The sequence below is a fragment of the Diuraphis noxia genome, unplaced genomic scaffold (genome assembly GCF_037042655.1).
Source record: "Diuraphis noxia isolate RWA-SAM2 unplaced genomic scaffold, SU_Dnox_SAM2 contig0003, whole genome shotgun sequence".
NCBI classification, from domain to species: Eukaryota; Metazoa; Arthropoda; class Insecta; order Hemiptera; family Aphididae; genus Diuraphis; species Diuraphis noxia.
In genome coordinates this window covers 61,808,551-61,830,590 of record NW_028301713.1, presented here as the reverse complement: position 1 = coordinate 61,830,590, position 22,040 = coordinate 61,808,551, and the positions used below count along the sequence as shown (strand labels likewise).

General features: G+C 29.5%; 1 protein-coding gene across 1 annotated transcript in view; it reads left to right on the top strand.

The window, feature by feature from the left end:
• Window positions 1-16,739, top strand: part of LOC107163636 (SH2 domain-containing protein 5-like) — a 148,518-nt gene extending 131,779 nt beyond the window's left edge. Inside the window, exons 5-9 of the mRNA XM_089222799.1 lie at window positions 14,782-14,901; window positions 14,973-15,361; window positions 15,424-15,612; window positions 15,692-15,863; window positions 15,930-16,739. Of these exons, the coding sequence (XP_089078925.1) occupies window positions 14,782-14,901; window positions 14,973-15,361; window positions 15,424-15,612; window positions 15,692-15,863; window positions 15,930-16,139 (1,080 nt within the window). The 3' untranslated portion in view covers window positions 16,140-16,739. The remainder of the gene's footprint in view (window positions 1-14,781; window positions 14,902-14,972; window positions 15,362-15,423; window positions 15,613-15,691; window positions 15,864-15,929) is intronic.
• Window positions 16,740-22,040: the final 5,301 nt, after the last annotated feature.

Sequence of the window (22,040 nt, the reverse complement as noted above, 5' to 3'; positions counted from 1 at the left end):
AACTTTGTCCGCTGTTGAAATTTGTATGGTTTTGAATAATTTTATAATAATGAGTTTTTTAATAATTTTTTCAGACAGATATTTAATATTATAAATAATACATATGCCAATAATTCGCATAAACGATAATTAAACGTTTAATGAATCTGAAATGGTGAGCTAATGATCATCAAACATGATTTAATAGTTAATGATTAGTACATTCAATGTAAGTGAACCATTAATTAATCCATGTTTTATGCAACTTACTCTCCAATCGGAGAAAATAATAAAATAAAAAAATAAATTACTCATTAATTTATTGCCATTATGATTGTTAAAAAAAACAACAGGTAACCTTTAGTAGTTATCAACATGACAATAATTGATGGCAAACTTTAAAAATCATAATAATAATTACCATAATATTATGAAATATATACTTTTAACAAAAATTCCTTAAGCCTCGCATATTATTTATGTTTATATTTCCACATTATTAAGTAACATGACTTGTTAAATTATGAATACAGATTATTATTGAATAGGTACTTCTGGTACTTATAAGCATTTTAATTGGATATTCAAATACGTTTAAATATAGGTACGAACTCCGTGTGTATCTTAAAATTATGTCAAGTTGTTTAGTCTTGAAATATTTACACAATATGTTTGTTATATACACGCTATATACAACTTAGACGTAGTCGCTCATGGTTTTTGTCTTCTGAGTAATTTGTTAAATTTTATGCTAAATTATTATGGTAAATTTAGACCGTTTTGAGCTTTAATCAAATACTTCAACATTTTAACGGTTACATAAAATCTATTACCCTAATTTATATTTTCATATTTCTATAAAAATCATAAAACATCATAGAATTATTAGTATTAATCTTTTTATGTAGGTATTACTATAGATGTAGTGTTTTAAAACTGATATGTAAAAATATATACTTATATATTCATAACACTAAAACATTGTACAGATTTTGGTTTTGTAAATGTATTATTGAAAAATAATATATGCTACTATTACATTAAATATTATTGAAATTGTTTACAAAGGTACATTTTTCAAACATAATTTTTAATGATTAGTAAAACTATCGCATTGGGTAATTAAAATAAAGTAAATGTTTACAACACACACATGATTTTAATTAAGTGGGATATTGTTTAATATTTTGATGCATTTAACTCGGGTGAACCAAACGTAATCATGAACGTTCACGTACATTTCACTAGGTAAAATAAAATTATGTGTCAACATTCTCAAAAATAAGTAAACGCCAACTATTGTATAAATAAATTGTCTTCTCGTCGTATAACAGATGAAATATTGTTAGGCGATCGGGACGAGTAAATGGTATAATTTATTGATCATTTGAACATCACGTACCTTCTATAACATTTATTCACCAAGAATTCCATCCTTTTAACACCTCACACCACAGAAACCACACGTCATTCATCATACATTACACAATATTATAGCGTTTCGAGTCTCGTCCCAAACGCCCTGACTGCGCTGTCTCGCACACCCGCCGTTTTTATGTACAAAACGCGTCGTTACCCACCCGAGTCGATAAAAATTTGTATTATTATTTTCACACCACACACACATTAATTTTATATTAGTTTTTCCACAATAATATACTATACATTGTCCACTATATGGGTACCTATATACGGCTATACATCATGTACAGAGCGAGCACATACCAAACACGAATGCCTTTAAACGAAAAACCATTCATGAAAAAACGGACCGTTCCGGATAACGATTTTATTGTTCAACCCATGTATCCACACGTACATTTATGTGTATGTGAGTGTGACAGAGAGAGAGTAGTATGTAATATACCTATATACATATTTTTTCTAACCAAACACTAGTTAATGTAGTTGCCTACATAATAATATACACTTCACAAACTTATGGCGGTATGAAAAGACCGTGTTCGCCGTAGGTATTTGTGGTCGGCACAGCTGAACCGACAACTTATTATATACATAATAATATGATAATATATATATATATATATTAAATAATAGCCTGGCATGTACAAAACTCGTCAAGTGTTTGTGTTTTCGTGTTTGTGTGTTGCGCTCTTCGTGTATATATAGTTATAAAAAATTACTTTTAAAAAAACACGAACGATAATAACAACTCTAATATATCACGTGTATTTTGGACTTGTGCGTTTCGGTGTGTTTGACGTTACACCTACGAGTTGTTTTCAACTATAGAATTCAACACATCCCTAAAGTAAAATCATTAATACCGGATACGCGGCATGATAAAACATAAAGATTTGTTTATATGAAAGCCTGCAATACAGAAATGGTAAGTCGGCCACAAAAACATATTATATTAGTAGGTATCTATATTATAGGATCACTATTAATCGTAACCAATCAAATCAATAATTCAGAGAAATGTCTACACGCATAATAATCGATGTGTTATTAATTAATATGACGATTAGAAACTCTTGTTTATAATTTAATTGCGTGTTTGAATCAACTAATAAGATCTTAAAACATTTAAGTTGTACATTTACAGATACAAATTTAAGGTGTGAAAATAGTTCGAATTGGTAGAATGACGTATATTATTAAAGCCGTCTTAGCATAATACTATATACGTGATTACTAAGAATAGGGTCGAGATAATACGTCGATTATACATCGTGTTGAAAGTCTGCATAACATAATATTATGTTGCCCGTGTGTACAAAAAACGTATTGTGACTTTTAGACATCTAATAACAATGATTTAGTAAATGTACAACAATGTACGATAAACATTCATGGGAATATGAGACCTACATTTCTTACTATGTAAATTCCTCGTCCGACTATCCGTGAAAAACCTATATAATATATATTATATTACAATACTGTTATAGTACTATCCCCGCGGATTAACACCGAAACGGATGTGATACAAACATACGTATTGTCGAAGTATTTACCACACCAAATAAAACGAATAATACGAAGTTGAAGTATGAAAATGCAATAACGTTTACTATGTAATTTTCAATGCAATTTTATACATTATTACATAGATTGTTTTATGAATATAGTCGTATTTCAGAAAATAAATTGCTCGCGTATTCGCTAACGAGTACCTAGTTAGTTAGTCATACAATTTAGCATTCATAAAACAGGTTTTAATCATTTTCCGCCACAGCGTATCAGAATAGTATTATAATTTTTTCCGTATAGCTGTAGCAGCCGCTGCAGATGCACTTAATTAATATATATATATATATTGAACACTAAAATACCTATACAATGATATCACCCGACTGGTTAAAATATAAGGTTGAGATCGACGTGCATATATTTTTATTTTTTTTTTGTATGATGACTTTAACGCGCTTAATATATATTGTGTACTAACCTAATATGATTTCTTGAAATTCTGTGTTATAAACATGAGAATTTCATTTTAAATCGTGGGAAAATAAAAATTTCTTCAAATTCACATAGCAAACGGTTATTTTGTGTATACTAAATACACCTGTAGGTATAGAAAAAAAAAGTAGAAACACTATAAACGACTGTGATCTTACACGACTGCAGCTGTAGGCTTTGCGTGTATCTGCATGACGTGATATAATATAACAACGTGTTCTCCCCTGTACCTATTTGTTTTTACGAGAAAAAATAAGATTCAGGATAAAAGTGAAATCAGAAATATATGGTTCGGTGACACGGACATAATTTCTAAATTTTTCAAATATTTTATCATTGACCACCAAATTTAATAATAAAAAGATCCAATTTTCGTTAATACCAAAATTTATATTTGGATCCATTTTAAAATACGATGTAACAATATGTAGGTACCCGATGGCGTGTCAAAACTTATTGGATTTTCAACAAACCGGTAGGTAAAAATATCGTAATATTATTTAGCAAAAACCAATGAAAAAAAATTTAAGACTCTTTTTCAAAAGAGTAATGGTAAACGAATAAGGGCCCATGGCCACGCTCGTGAGCAATGTGAGCATAGCGTTCATGAATGGACTCGATCCGGGCACGAACGCACCTTTCGACGCCGCACGTCTGAACCGGTTGCCGGCCACCGGAGAGGTGATTCCCACAGGCCGACCGACGGCCGCCCGCCTGCCACCGCGAGAGCCGCCGCCGACGCCGCCACGACATGTCAGTAGGTAAACGCACCGTCGTCGCTGTGGTGGTGTCGTGTGCGCTCGTCCTTCCCCGTGTGTCTGTGTGTGCGTGCGTGTGTGTGCATGTGAACGTGGTGAATATTCATACGAGCGAGGTGATTATAGTCGACGCCGTGTGTGTCATATGTGCAGTGAATTATCGCGCGCGCGCGCGTGTGTGTGTTTGTGTGTGTCACCGAGACAGAACCTGGTGAAAATGGCGTGACATGGGTGGCTTGACGGGTTGTCAGCCGGCTTGGACAGGTGTACGGTATCAAAAGCTCACCCACCATCACAAACCCACCGACGGATGTTGGTCGTTCTCTTGTTCCGGTTGCGGCAGCGTGCAAATGTTACAGGTAAATCGACAGCTCTTGCGCCAACCGTCCATCTACCCGCCAGACAAATTAAATTAATTAAATTTTAAGCAGTAAAATGAGATTTAAAAATTTGACATCGAATCCGACCACCGGGTGGACCACCCAGAAACATATTGTATAATATTATGAATTTTACCGCAAATCCCTTGTCCACACGATACGACAGCTGAGCAGATATTATATTCCGGGCAATCGTCGCACTTTTGATTTGATGTCTCCTTTTATTTTTATTTCGTTTTAGGATCACCTAGAAAAAAGATTCACCGTGCAGACCGGTGTGTCGTACGATTTTTCAAACTGTAAAAACAATATTTGATAAACTCTTGAAGTCGTGTTCGCCGTGTTTGTACGGCCTTTGCGAGCTGCTGAGTTGTTTTTATTTCGTTCACAAACTCTATAGTGGTACATACAAACTACTGCCGGGAGAGAAATATAAACACTTCTTTCTCACGTCCAAAAATAACAATTCCGTTGTTATTTTATATGGGTTAGGTGATATATATTATTATTATACATAGTCGACCGTTCGCCACAGAAACCAAAAATCGTTATTTAATGTACGTGTGTACTGATGTTTAATTAAACACTTAAATGTAGAACCTATATACATCAACTGTACAATATATTGGTTTTTATTCTCGCAGTGCAGTACTGCACCGAAACCAATGGTACACGGAATACCTAATTGCCTTTAAGCCATTTTCTTGGCTAACCACTTTCAATAAGACCAGTCTAAAACTATGATTAACTACGTTGTTTGATTACAAATCAAGGAGAAATATATTTATAACACACACGTTAGGTAATATGATAATACGGATGGATGTGCTTCTCGGATTCCTCGAGCAGATGGTCAGATTGGTTGACTCATCGTCGTCTATAACGACATTCTTTAAACATCGCCTAGAGCTTACTATCATTCGTTTTAATTGATATATTGTTTTATTTTTATCAGCGTATGTGCAAAGTTTCACATTGACACACTAAAACAAAAAGTTATTACATTATTTTATATCAATATTATTTTCAAAGAAAAAAATTAAACGAATAATACACTAATTCCAATAAATTTAATTTAATTTAAGTCAAAATTTATGTATTTATGTAAAATATTAAAATTTGAAAATCTCATAAATCACATAAAGATTTAAATATTGTAAAAATCAGATAATATTATTAACTTTAAGTTTTTAATGGTTAGTATTTGTATTAGTCAATTCCTTCCAATATTAAAGCTCACAACACAAGATTGGTTTTTTGAATGCAAACTTCATATGTTTCATATAGACAAAATAGTGCATTGACATCCACTTAGAGCCCTTAGGAATCTATAAGAATACAACTACCGAAATCGTTATTTTCTAATACTATATTATATATATATATATTGAATGTACGATTATATAGGGAGGAAGTACAATACATAGGTGTATAATATAGTATACCATATATTATAGATCAATAATCGTGAATGTCAGAATTCCATTACAATATTGACAAAACTATTGGAAGTTTGTTGGTTTTTAAATAGGTATTAACTGTATTCATAATCTGACTAGTCCGACTAGTTTTCAAAAATTAGTTTCACACTTTTTTGTTTTTTTTATTATTATCTATACTAGTTAAAATAAAAATAATAATATTGTCCACCTTCCCAGACAGAACACTATTGCCATATGCCCACAAAGCTAGGTAAGGGTCAACATAGGTCATTGTAGTTTAAAAAAATCCTCAACATAAAACCTGTATCTTTCTGAAATTCCAAATGGCAGTTGGCCGGCCGGAAGCATTCGAGTGCAATGCCATGTAACTTGTGTGAAATAAACGTCTGGATTTTGTGAAAAACACGAGTTAGGTTTTGATGGTCTTCGGGCTACATTTTATAATCACGCCTTTTGTGTGAAATGAGAAAAAAACTATCAAACGCAAAGGGTGATAAACAAAAAATAAAATGCAGCGTAAAAACTATGACATCCTCGAAAAAGCTTCAAACGTATAAGCAGATGGTTTATTAGGGATTTTTTTTATGTATGTATAGCATGTTATTATAATATTCCAAGAGTTTAATCTCAAATGCCCGGAGGATAGTAAAAACAATATTGTGTATATAGTGATTAATGTAAACCGGTGGCATATTTCGATATAGTAATAAATTATAAAAATAATAATTTGTAATGTCTATACTTATAAATTGTTTATAAGCTGTACAGGTGGGAGGTGTTACTTATATCTAGGTATAAAATAAATACTTTAAAGTTAAAATGATTTTAATTACTGTTCCAATAGGTATTCTTCGAGGAAGAAATCTTTTTCCCATAATGTTTGCTTTATTTATTGAAATAACATTAACAATGTCACAATGTTTTTAACTTTAGTATCGCTATTCCTTCTATTTTCTGATGAGAACCTCAATTCTTTAGTTACAGGGCCAATGGTCTTCGACTACAGCTCAATATTTCTAAATTTCTATCAATATTGTATACAGATGTTATAAATATTCATATCTAATTTATATTTCTTATTCCTTTGTTACCAGAACGTGATAATATTATAGATTTGGGTATCACGTTCAAATGTAATTTTAATTATCAATCACATTTTGATAAAATATATTATAAAACACTAAAACATATTGGTTACCAGACAAAAGAGTATATTATATATGTAATACATTTTAATAAACGATACTTTGGCCTTTTAGAATCGTTACATTGTGCCTTTGAGAGATGAATTTTGGAGTTTGTTATTTTTGTGTAGCAAGTATCTTAATCTAGAAAGTATCAAAACAGTTCTTCAACTTTGTAGCCTTTTAATTAAATATTGATCATACACTTGTTCTCACTTGTTATATTGGTCAATAAAGTCTAACTAGAAATATTAAATTTAGGCAATTAAAGTTTTGAATTTTTTTTAAAGTATCAAAAAAAAGCACAATATTCTTCAACTATACTATACTTCAGGCTTCATAATAATCGATGATAACAAGACAGCTTATCTACTTAAAGCTATGCAAGAAACGCTCGTTTAGTATTATTCTATTGTAAAATTCTACAGTGCATCTTATTTGAAGAGATAAAGATCCATAAAAATAGTTGATTAATATTAATTACTATCAAAGGTCCCGGACAAAAAAAAAAAACTAGCATATTTTATAATGCCGCTTTTAATTAAAAAACGACTTGACAGTTGACATAATGTTTTACGATTTTCTTTTGTGATGAACCCCCAAAAAACACACACGTCACTCTTGAATATTTTTTTTTATTACAATTTAGGGAATGCCTTTCAAAGTTAATAAAATAGAAGGGAAATATTCCCTAAATTGATCATAACAAAATATTACAGCTGGTCGTTAATGTATTAAACTAATTATTTTGTTTTTGAATTCAAGACTACAGAATGATCCATTTAAGTTACACTAACCATATCAAAAAGTATTAACTTTTTCCAAAACCGTATAATATTTTTATTTTTTTCACCCTTATATTTATTGGTGAAACCATTATCAACTTTTGATTTTCAAATGGTAATATGTAATAAAAATATCGTGAATTAATAAAACCATTTTTTTCATGAATTTAGGTACGTGTTAACATTTTTATTTTTCATCGATTGGTTTGCGACTTGTGAGATACAGCTTTTTAGAGTATTGGTGGGTTTTACTATTTTTCCAATAATTTTAAAGACCATTAGGTAGTGATAAATTCAATATCGCTGAATCCAAGGTAACAAAGTAAATAACGATTAATTAAAGACTACTGCTGTTGTGCTTTGAACCCTAATCATTTATTAACTTATTGATAAATTGGATTTATTTTGTTACCTTGAATCTAGTTTATGTTACAAACATTTTAATTTCAAAAAGTGAGTTAATTTACCAAATAATATTACTCTAAGAAAATAATAGATACAATAAGAAATTAATTAGATTTTAACATAAACCTAAAAAATGTTCATATAAAATATTTTTTGAGATTAAAATGTTTCTAACATAAACTAGATCGTAATTTACTTAACGAAAATATTGATATTTAAGAAAATTTTTAAAAATCAGTCATTTGACTTGAATAAGTGTTTTAACCATATGATTTTTTCTGAAAATCAGATTTACAAATTGGCTATATTGAATATTTCAAAAAAAATTTTATCAATTTTTAAGTTTTTTATTTTCAGTAGAAATAAAAAATGTAGCGCAAGTGTCTATGAATTATATTTAAAAAATATCGATTAGAACAAAAGTTATTTCATTTGTCAGATCTCCGTGGGACACCCTCTATAAGCAAATAAAAATTCTATTTTCGTGAATAAGTAAAATTCCTGTATGAGCCACCCTAGCTATAGAAAACTATATAGCTCGAAAAAACCTAGAGTCTCAAGGAATCTATTGATATAACTTTTATAGAAAACTGTCTAGTATAGTTTATAGTGGACAAAAAAATAAACATTAATTGATGTTTAAGTTTTTTTTTCTTCTTAAATAAAATATTTTCAGAGATTAACATAATAACAAAATAACTGTCCGCAAATATGTTAGCTTTTCTAAGAAAAACCTACCTATACGCTATACAATACAGTTTAAACCTTCTGCTAACGATTAACCATAATATTAATGATAGTGGAAATAACACAAAATTAACACCATATTAATTGAATAATTTCAGTTCTATAAATCACTCATTATATATTAAACAAAAAACTATAATCACCTTTGATGTTGATGTTTTCAAGTTCAATAAAAATTATGTATTTGTTCCAAAATCTCGTATTTTAATTTTAAATGACGTTGATATACTTTTTATAATTAACTAGTTACTAAAGTATTTTAAGATTAATAGTTGTTATTAGACATTGAGCTTAGCGACTCAATATACACATACTCAATACACACATTAATACCAGATGCTAAATACCTACATGATTCCTTTCATTAAATGTTAATCATGTCAAGCCTTATTGTGTACATAATTAAGCTATTAACTAATAATTTGCAAGAAAATTCTATACATCGTATACTTATTAAGATAAATTATAAGATTGTTTGTCTTATTATTTAGAGCTACTGATATGTACCTACCAAATATTTAAATTAAATATAGATAATTAATCAAATGTTGAGGTTACTAGGTGTTATACTTGTTGTATACTAGGTATGCCATGTTATTTAACCATGTTTATGTTACAATTGCTATATGGTCAGTTAAAAGTTCTGGCATTGCTATGACTATAATTTAAAAACTCGTGAAAAAAATATTAGTATAGATATTAACGCAATATTTTAATGAAAATATATTTTTAAATTAAAATGATTATTGTAATTGTTTACATCTAACACCTTTATTTTATATTAATGAATCAAGTTCAAAGTTTGAAGAAATTTCACTTCCATATGTTAAGATAATAATAAAATGTTAATGATTAAAATATATTAATTTTGGCATTCATTATCATTATTAATTATCGTCATTAATCAATACCGTAAACCATTAATGAATCATACTCTTATATATTATATTATAAAGAATCTATATATATAACATACTTTACAAGCTTCTAAAGTTGCAAAGATATTCTCCCATTTGTAAACAATTCCGATACTTCGTATAGGTATACCAAATACTACATTTTAGTCATCATGCGAATTAAAAACTTTAATGTTTTCCACATAATATTCATATAGTAAGTTTATTTTTATTTTTGTTACTATCTATTACCTCAGTTATTCTTAATGTTCTTTTTTGAAACATATTGAATAAAACATTGTAAAAATGAAAAAAAAAAAAAAAAATTATAGAATAAGTAAGAATATTTATTGTATGTGTTTTTAAAGTACAAAATGCGCATAAATTGTTACTCTAAACGAATATAAAATCACTTCAGGAATAATACATAGTGACTATTTTGTGACTCGTTCAAATACACTATTACGATGATAAACGTATTATAATTAACATAAAATATAATAAATTTAATTACATATATATGTAACATATAATATTGTTTTATATATCTGTGGTTGTGGTACCATTACATAGTCGTGTTCTAGTATAACCTCATGTGCATGAGAATTTATAACTTCCGTTATTATTAAATAGTTGGTGTACCTATCTGATAATTTGCGTGGGCAATAAAAAAAAATATATCTGCTCGGTCTGTATGCCGTGAAAGTGCTAATTCACAATAATTAATAGTCTATAAGAATGCAGATACAATATTATACACATAAGACGTAATATTTGGTAGCGGTAAACATGTGCGTGTGTGACATAAGCTTATAAGTTATAACCTTATAACCCAATTTTCCTTCTTAAAAGGACTCAGCTGGAAATCCTAACGATGGGGACCTGGAACCAAATTATTCATGTATAATAAGTACATAATACCATGATTATAATTTATAAATACTAGTTTTTATAATCAATGATAAATGATAATATAAGTTATACTTATACTAATCATAATAATATAATAGTGTAATGAGTAAGCGGCGGCTAAAAAAATTGCAGCCGCCACAAGACTGTGATGGCGGGGTATGTGGCGAAGAGAACAGTAGCAAATGGACTACATTACGCGAATAGGTGTGTGTTGTGTATTATTTATGTTTGTGTCGGTATAATAATGATATTATAATAATGGTGTGTAGGTACAATGCCCGCGTACACACATACACACAACACACACACAAACTGTAATCGTCTCGACGACGCGACGTCCAATGATTTTACTGTAATAATCTCATTCCGGCGGTGGTGCGGCCAACTACAAACGTGTTCACGAAAACAAAAGCGAAACATTAAAGAAGAAAAAGCAAACACCTAACAGCTATAAGTCTAACACTGCAGTATTATGCAGTCGTGATGTAAAGTGCACAATAGATGTTTATTCAGCACGATCTGTCTTTGTTATTACATTTGCGACTTTTTTCCCTTATCACTCGTATTTATTGTCTAGTTCGTAATTTTTTTACTACCATTTCGGAGAAATGCAATTTCATTTAAAAACAATTTTTTCCATCGTACATTTCTTCGATTAAAAGTGTACAAGCGTATCATATTCTTATTATATATTTTGTATGTTTTTGCTATTGTTTTATGTACCCACATAAGGTAATGTTTCGTTGCCAGTTAGGTATTATAGTTATTCCAATTTTGTCAAACGTTGTTTAACCATATTATTACCGTTTACCTACTCAGCTAGCCGTCACAACAGAATGATAAAAGTACTAGATGTGTGTACATTAGTAAAATTTTAGGCGGGGTGTGCGGTGAAAAAATGTCATCACGCGTGCAGATTTCGTTTCCAGCGCAATCAATAATAAAATGCATTTTTTCAGTGCAACGGTTTCGCCTGCCCTTCTAATGATATAACCAACAACCAATAACCATTAACCACTATACACATAAGTATGATAGGTGTACATCGCCTGCTTGGACGGCAATGATGCCCGGTAGCGCGGTGTCGGTTCGCCGCCGCCACCACCACCACCTCCACCGCCCGCAGAGCACATTCTCGTCGAAATATGTACGGAATGCAGTCTCGCGCGCGGTGCCCACTCTACCACCCTACCAATCCGTCGCTATGCGTTCGTACGCTATCGTCGCGGTCCTTGTCGTGGTCGTCGTCGTCATCGCCGTCGGACAGTGAAGTAGAACTGTTGAAAAACAAGAAGAAGAAGTAGTAGTAATAGTAATAGTAGTCGAAGAAGCAGTGGGAAAAGAGGATTACGTTCCCGGAATCGTGGAGGGGAGGGGAAGCGGAGAAAAAAAATCATGTAAACGTGGACCGACGGTGGCGGCAAAGTAGTTTTGTCGGAGGTGCAGGGGTGGAGGGGAATGCGTGTGCAATCGGCGCTTACGGTCCGCCGCCGCAGTCACCGCGATTGTACGTGGTCCGCGCGCGCCGTTGTCCCTCCCACGACATATTATTTTAATATGCAAATATTTATCTGACTGGGAAAGAGTTGGTGTGCGTGCTGTTTGCGCAAAATGGAGTGGACGCGTTGTCGTCCGTATCCCCCCGAAATAAAATTGAAAATTATTATTATTATTGACGACGACGAGTTTTTGGTCGCGTTATACTTATAATATTTATAGTACCCATTTAGTTATAACTAATAATATGCGCGCGCTTATATTTTGCGGTGGCCGCACCATCATCACGCAGTAATGACATCAAAACGCTGCATTAGTCATCTCATTCTCTCCACACCACTACTGCGCCTACACATTAATATAACATTTGCTTTAGTTTTTTGTCGTTTGTCTCGAGAATTTAAAAATATCTCCATCGATATTTTATATATTTTTCTCCTTGACATTTAAAACTAAACTAGTTTCAGTGTGGCGGGGTAGGCAGAGCAACGGTTCTTCATCAGATCAACTCGCTTATTATTTCGTATAGGATATGAAAATTATGTGTTTTTTATACTATTTTACTATAACCACTAAATTATACACTGAAACTTAAGTTTGACAATTGTCAAAAATATTTATGAAAAATTATCTGTAAACAATATATATGTGTGGGTGTGTGTATTGTTATTGCAGTGATAATAAAGAAACCTGCAAAAATTTGATGTGTATCTAAGATAGAAATTTAAAAATATGATATAATAGTATATTGTAGTATTTTAATATCAACTGATTCAGTTTTTTTTTTATTTCATTGAGGTCCAATCATTTAATTATTCGATTTATATGAAAAAAATACTAATTCCTACTTTACATAAAAATAAACTTTTATAATAGTTATTGTCTATCAATCAAATAGTTTCAATCCTATAATAGTAAATATTCAGAAAAAATTACATATTTTATACCAAAAAGTTCTCCTTATATTTTTAAGTTCTATATGGCTGGAATATACGTTAAAAAGAGATTACTCGTTCAATCATAAAGATTTTAAATGATCCGATATCAAAATATTGCTCGTATATAAATCGGCTTAGCCGTTATACAAAGCCTCGAGTACTATAGAAGACTATAGAGAACCCTTAGAAGTACCTACAGAAAGCCATTTAGTACTATAATACAGATTGAATTTCTTTCTTGTGTCGTAGAATCTCATACATGTAAAGATTATAAAACAATATTAGATTCAACGTAGAAATAATAAGCTCAATTCGTGATATTCTCGTAATTCGTTAGATCGCAAGTTGTTCCATCATGCATAGTTACACTTATTCAAATATTTAATCAAACTAATACTCTGAAATAATCGGTATTCATAATTTACCAAAAGTCGTGATTTTATTTAAATTTTGATTTAATGATTTTAAACAAAATATGCCATTCCCAGGATTTCAAAGAATCCAGACATCCCTGCAAATAAACAATTATTCGTTAGCGAAAGACGCATTTTTTTCAAATGGAATACTCTAAGACTAACAAACCAGTTTCAACCAATTTTGAATACTTGTATTCTTTTCCACCTTCTTGAACTTAGAAGCACTACTACGATATACGTTTTTTAATTCATGCATCTTACTGAAAAATAGTTAAAGTTGTTGAACAGTGAATTCAGAAGTTGTGTATATTAGTATATATACAATATATAGTTACTTATTCCATAATGTATAATATGTATAATATTTAATACAATACATTATTATTTTATTAATAGGTACTTGATAGCGTGGTTATAGTTTCACGTAGACCACACACAGTGATTAGGTTCAAGATGACTTGACATACTTTTATAAATTCCGTTACAAAAAAATACTTTGTTAGACGGTAACTAATGTTAAAATCAATTAAAGAGCATCGATCTTTTGGGTGTCACCTGTTATACTAAAAGCAATCCGTGAATCGACTTTAGGGATTAGAAATATATAGTCACTAAAGATTTTCTTTTATACGAACCGTAATCATGTATACATTTGACTAATACTTCCAATAAATTAAGATATATTAAATCGAGAGATCCCTAAATCTGTGGTAAAAGTTAATTTAATTGATAATAATTAATTTTAAGTCAGCCTTGGTTAACCTAGCCTCAAAACTTATCAGTTATAAACTTATAATATCTTGTGACATCTGTCAATGCATTAAATATTAACACATTATACATAGACCGCGTGAATGACATTTTTTAGCAGTCCTTGGGATATAAGGTGTCTATATATAGTACAAATTAACAATTACCAAAATACGTAGTTTACGTTAATACCTAGGTTATACATATTATTCAGCATATTTGAGTAATAAGAATTTTAAATAACTATAACCTATTTTTTTCAGGCTGAGGGATTAAATTCTATTGTGGGAAATGCGTTTAGAATGGCGTATGCTGCCCAACTGGAGCTGGAAAGACGATCGGTGACGAACTCTCCAAAAACCAATTTGAATAATACTTCTTGGGTAAATTCAAAATTCAAATAAAAACATTAAGCATACATACATAAAAACATTTTATTGCAAATATTTTACAGATGAAATTAAATGATAAATTAAATGTACAACGAATCAATAATGGCTCTCCGTTGTCGAAGAAGCTTACTGAAACTCCTAAACCAACTCCACCTACCACCCTACCAGGCGTACGTCCTTTTGACCATAGCAAAGACTTAGATCTCACGCCAGGACAATTTTCTACTCCAACTAGTAGTGACGACAGTCCCGATTTAAATACATACAAGCGTATGTTGGAAAAACCTCCATTAATTAAACGTTTAGCCATGGGCCTATCCGTACACAACAACTGCTCTAACGAAGACTGGTATCCACTAGTTTGTAGCTCTTCTGTATCAAGCTCACCATCTACAAATAGTGATGATTGCAGTACGCCTGAATCTTCCCAGGACAAATTAAAAGACAATAGGTAATGACTTATGACTATTTTACATATATTCACCTTTATTAAACTCGTTATTAATTTAATAGATTAACTCAGTGTAGTGTACGATCACCAGATTCACCTACAAATATCAAACTTAAAAATAATTTGATTTCAAATGGAATGGACAAAACTCCAACTCCTCCGCCTTTGCCAGAACGATCAGATAGTCTTCTGGATAAACCAGAAGAGTGTGAATTAAAAAAAGCCCCATGGTTTCAAGCCGGAATTCCAAGGTATTAAGTGATTAAAATTACTTATTATAAATTTTAAATAAGTATATTTAGGTATCTTATTCATGTAAATTTACTTTAGAGAAATAACTTTGGAAGTCTTGGGACAAGAACCAGTGGGAGCTTTTATGGTTCGTGAAAGTACCACCAAACCAGGTTGTTTTGCGTTGTCACTAAGAGTACCTCAAGAATTTCATCCTCTAGGAATCGCTCACTATCTAATACTCAGAACAAATAAAGGGTTTAAAATAAAGGTTTAGTTTATACAAATTTTATTGCAAAGAAAAATTGATTTTGACTAAATTGAAATATTTTAACAGGGTTTTACGAAGGAATTCACAACGTTAACCGCATTAATAACACATCATTCAGTAATGCCAGAATTACTACCTTGTACTTTGTCTTTGAGCCGGTACAATCCAACATTTGTAAAATCTGATTCCAATCAGGATTTTGCGGATATTGATGCAGATCCAGATTACAATACGCTTGCAGACTTTAGAAAAATGATGGCTGATTTAAATGTATAAACTTTTAGAAATCCAATACGCCAAAGCAATATTATATCCATTTAAAAAGATTCTTATTCTTAAATTTAAATATATTTTTTAATAATAGTAATAATATGAGCTTTAAGTAAAAGCAAGTTAAAATTAAATACAATACATTTGATATACAAACATCGGTTGCTTATTATATATAACTATCAATAATAATAACTATGTTGTCTTAAAAACATAAAAGACTATATCGATGATGTTTTCATTTTAACTCATTACAATATTCTTTTTTGATGATTTTATAATTTATGAGTTCAAATTTTATAATTTTATTCTGTTTGAATCTGAACTGTAAATTCAATCAATTTCATGTGTGTGTAATTTAAATGTGCCTAAAAATCATTATAACTCAGTATTTTTTATAATATTTGTAACCATGTACAAAGTATTGTAACATAATTTTATAATTTTTTGAAAATTATCAAAACATAATTTGTTAACTACAAAAAATATTGTCAAATTATGGGTAAATTGAAATGTGTAAAAAAAATATTATTATCATTCCTAGTCTCGTGTGATAGATTTAAAAATAAATGTACATATTAAAATAAATATTTATTCACAAACTAATTGATAGTTTTAGTTGTTTTAAATATAACTTTCTTGAAACCATTCTCCGAAATAATTTTAATTAATAATTATCTATTAATTACAATATTTATATTTTTTTACCATCGATGATGGCTATGTTCCTATTTACAATATACTTACCTATTTCAATTCCAAATTAACTATTGGATTATGTAATAATATGATGATGCATGTGATTAAAATATATAGATAATAAAGAAATTCAATTTTTTATAAAAATTATTATTTTTTATATTGAATTACTTGATTAAAAATTTAAGATTCTGAGAAGAGCAATGAATATTTTGATTTTACAATAATGTAGGTACTTACGTTTTTTTCGTGTCTATTTACTCAATTGATATTGATAAACTGTTTCGATTTTTAACTTATAGTGTGGATTCTGATAACAAATTCGATTTGTAGGTACTTTTATGAGATCCGAAATGAAAATTATGAATATTTTTCAAAATAATCGAATAAAATTTCATTCAAAAAAACGAGTTAACATAAATACTTGGAATGATCAGAAAATTGTTTCGTTTCATATTCTGTATGAATATTGATAAAAATTTTAAAAATATAATACAAGGTGTAAGATTTATCATACATTATTATTATATTCATTTAAAAATATTAAAGATAATTTAGCACGAATTTTTTTATGTGATTATTTTAAGTCAAAATTGTCGATAAAATATGTTGAATATATTTTATGATATTTAGCTGACGATGCTGGCAGACTATAAGTACTGACTCAAAGGCTTATAAGTTTAACAATAGTATTAATGTATTATATGATATAACATATAAATATATACTATTATAGTAATTAATGATATAATAAATTCAATGTTTTCGATAAAAATTAATTCGACGTATCTCATTACTAAAATTTGAAATCTGACATTTTAATATAACTGTTCCGTTATTATTTGTTCATGATATGTGTCTAATGTGCTATATCGTATATTTTAATGTGATAATAACACTGCAGATTATACATTATTATTCGGGATTACGGTAGTTTATAATTGATAATATATCATATATTATGTACATTATAAAATTATAGTAATTAATATAGGTAATTAAAAATAGATGACGCCTGATATCGTTTAAGTTTAATAACATTTATAATCATCATCAAATGTGTATTTTAAGAAAGGATAACACACTGGCATTAAAAAAAAAAAAAAAACATTATAGCTAACTAAATATTTGGATGATAGACCATTTGTAATACATTTACTCATAGAATCGATCTAAATGTAAAAAATACTAAACCTTGACGTATGTCGAATACTCGTATAAACCTAAATCGAAATAGGTTATAACCTAAATGTTTAATAAATTAATTTGTAAGCATTTAACCAATATTGTTCTTACAGAAATACTTAATAATTTTAATAGTTTAAATGTAATATTATTAAAATGTATTTTGATTTGTATAGTGGCGAATTAACGGTTGTTTAATCGGAAACGGGAAAATTCATATGTTCTTTTAACTTTAAGTGCCCATTATTGTTTGAAATGTAGGTCATTGTAAAAATGTAATTGTAGGTGGTTATACAAAATGACTAATACACATTTTTTTATTGCCACAAACTTGTTTGAATATTATCAAAACAGTTTGTTATTTATCCTTATTCATTAGGAAATTAATATACCGATGGCTTCTTTAAACTTTAAAGTACCCACTAAAATCTATATATAGTCTCCTAAACACTTACATAAGTAGAGATAAGAAACTTTCAAATGTATTTTAGTATTTTCATACTTTATTATTAGGTAGCAATAAAGTATAGAGAAAGAAAAAAATTTTTTTACACTTTCATAAAAATACAAAAATTATCAATAGGTATAATATATGTAAAAATATGCTAGGTTTATCCTGAAATCTAAATCATAATTACATACATTTATTACATTTTAACAAATATAATATTAAGGAATGTCTTACATTGGTAAAATACTTAAATGGTTACTTACTTTTTTATGGGCTTTTGGTACCTAACCTGCAAATATTGTGATTAGCATATTATAGATATTACATAAAAAGTTTAGGCTTTGTGTACATATTACAGATTTAAAATTGTTAATAAATACGTTTTTATAACGTAGGTAGGTAATTATAAGTAATTTCTATTTCTATTTTTAATGACTACTTATTAATAATGTACTTAATACAGAGATTAGGTTCTTCATGTAAATTTGTTAGATTCTAAATAGGTATGTATATATCTAACATAATATATAACTTACCCTAGCTATATGTATTGATTAAATTGATGTGAGTTGTTTTATACAACATATTATATACTGAATACGAGAATCTACGTGAAAATGATAAAAATGTACATAGGTACTAATTACATAAAATGCATAATTATAATAATTACTTCGATATAATTAGTGAACACGTTCTCGTGACCATAAAAAAAACTTTTTCCAGTAGGTACAAGCATTTACCTATGAATGAACAAACAATTCCACCGTAAAACCGTATATTAACACTAGTGTATATATTATAATATCTATTTATATCAACAATTATTATGAAACAAAATATACAATACAATTATTGTCTCCGTGAGATCACGTATGTTTTAAAATCAACTCTGATGATTAGGGTATACTGTTTGAGTATAGGTAGATAATGTGTTGAAAATGCCGATCAGGAGCGTACAGAGGAAGTTTTTATTGAGGGGCTAAAGTAAGTAGTTTGGCCAACTCTAAAAATTGACCCGTGATAACTTGGATAGTTTCGAGGTAAAATCAATAGCAAATTGTGTGTACTAAAAACAAAAAGTAAATGGAAAAACGTATATTATTTTGTTATGAAAATTGTTAATTTTCTTATAAACATTTTCATCATTATCATTATTCTTCTCTTTTTTAGAGTTGCCTATTTTTGAGCCATTTCATTTAAAAAAATTGTATCAATTGTATCATCTATACCGAATCTTTTTCAGAAGAAAGCAACATCAAATTGTTTAATTTAGAGTCTTCTTAGGTTGTTCTTAAATAGTTTTTTGTTAACTATTTTCAATTTGATAAATGGCCTTTCATTGTCAGCAGTACCTAAGTCAAATCAACATATTATAATAATAACCAAATAAATATAACGTAATGTACAATTAATAATGTAAATAATATACAATCAATTATGGTGGCCGTTAGCCTGCAGCACTGACTACTGAGTACATATAATATACATATAATAAATAGTTGCAATAGAACCACGAACATTGGGGTTTATAATCACTATATATCATCACTATATATTATTGATATTATTGACGCATTCACGCACCAAAAACAGTTAATAACTCATTTTTCTAATAGTAGGTAATTCTAATTTCTAATCCAGTGTTATTACTTATTAAAATATAATATATTACTTATTGACCACTCTACCACCACTAGGTTCACCACTGGTGTCCATCATTGAATAAGTCATTGTAATGTAATAAGTATTAAAATTAAATTCAACAATACACCATTGTATTCATATGATAACAATTATGAGCGGAGATCATCTGATTGCCTAAGTATACAAGGTGATCTTTAAAGCATATGCTCGTTGTTCATCCTATTTTTATGCTTAAATTATGGATATCTATATATTCAAGTTCTGAGTTTTTGAATTTTTATGTAGATACATTTGAAGACTATAAATTTGAATATTAAACATTTGGCCTTCTGTGGTTTCATTTGTGGTGGAAGTAGGCGGGCCGCTATCAGGCCACTGGCCAGGTATGGGCTCATGTAGGGTTAGTTTTTAGTCATATTTTCACATTCATGATTCATTGATTCGTGTCATTGCATAAATAAAGGATATAAACTATAAACCTAGGATATGATTTGAGAGCCTAGATAGTTATAGATAAGAACATGATGAATTATATGAAACTCTGGTGGGGATATATCCCCATCACTCCCCTCCCCCATAATTACGCCACTGGCGCAGTAAGAACAATTTACCTAGAAAGTGCAGATAACATTTCAATTTTTACTTGTACTTTTAATAATTTAAAATTTAAATTACACCTGAATCAAAACATAAGTTAGTGGATGGTACATTTACGTATTAAGTACCTAATAAGTATACGCAACGACATTTGTTTTATAAAATATACACACTGCGCATGTTTGGTCTGTTTGGAAATAAAAATAAAAAACAATAAATCTTTCAATATTATTGTAAAACTGCTATTAATTCTAGCTTCTAATAGTCAGTGCCGTATAGAAACCGTGGCGCGGTCAGTTCATTGCATTGGGGCCCCACATTTCAATTTCTAATATGGGGTTCATATTTAAATAAAATAATATAAAAATTAAGAATCTATACTATTAACAATTTTTTTTTGATAAGATCATAATATAATATTAGTAATATAATGATAATAACATAATTATAAAATTATTTTTAAATATTTTGAATACATATTACATAATACATCATGTACAGTATAGTTGCTTAATAGTTTAAATAAATAAATAGTAGCGAATAGCGATTATATTATTAACATTTATACAATTTCAACTTTATTATTAGTTATTAATTTGTCTATACAATTGTTGAAGTATAATTAATTAAAATTTTAATTAATTATATTTGCATTATAATTAAAAAGTAAGAATATTAATAAGTCAAAATTTAAAATTATTGCAATGCAGTTTATTATATTTTTACCTAGGGGCGTGTGGATTGTGGGGGGGTTAAGCCCCCTACGGATCTGTGTACCATAAATTATTTCAGCACCCCCTACATTCATACCCAAAGTGCGCCTATGATGTAAAAAGGGCTCACAGAATAAATTTGTACCGGAGCCCATCTAGTTCTATAGCTACAGCTACGGCACTGCTGATAGTGGTCACTTTTATTGGTAACGCTAATAGATTTGGAATTAGAACAACATACAAATATGTATATCCCAATAAATCCAAATAAATAAATGTTGCCTGCGAACGTGCTTATTAATAAGAGAAATACCTATTACAGAATTACTTATAAACGTTGTATGGATTAACGGCTAAAAGTGTTCTGTTTTAGGTAAATGCGACCAAACGTGTCGCGATCTATTATTTATTGTTAGCGAGTGATTTTTTTTTTCAGTCTTATTATGAACTGGTCAAATTTTTACCTCCCCTCTCAAAAACTTAAATAACGCCACTGTTCGTCTTTTCGGGGTGGTACTAACTACTAACAAAGATTATTTATACTTCTTAACAGTGGCGCGGTCGTAGACATGATTTCTGAAAGGGGTGGGGGGATCAACAAAAAAAAAAACGACA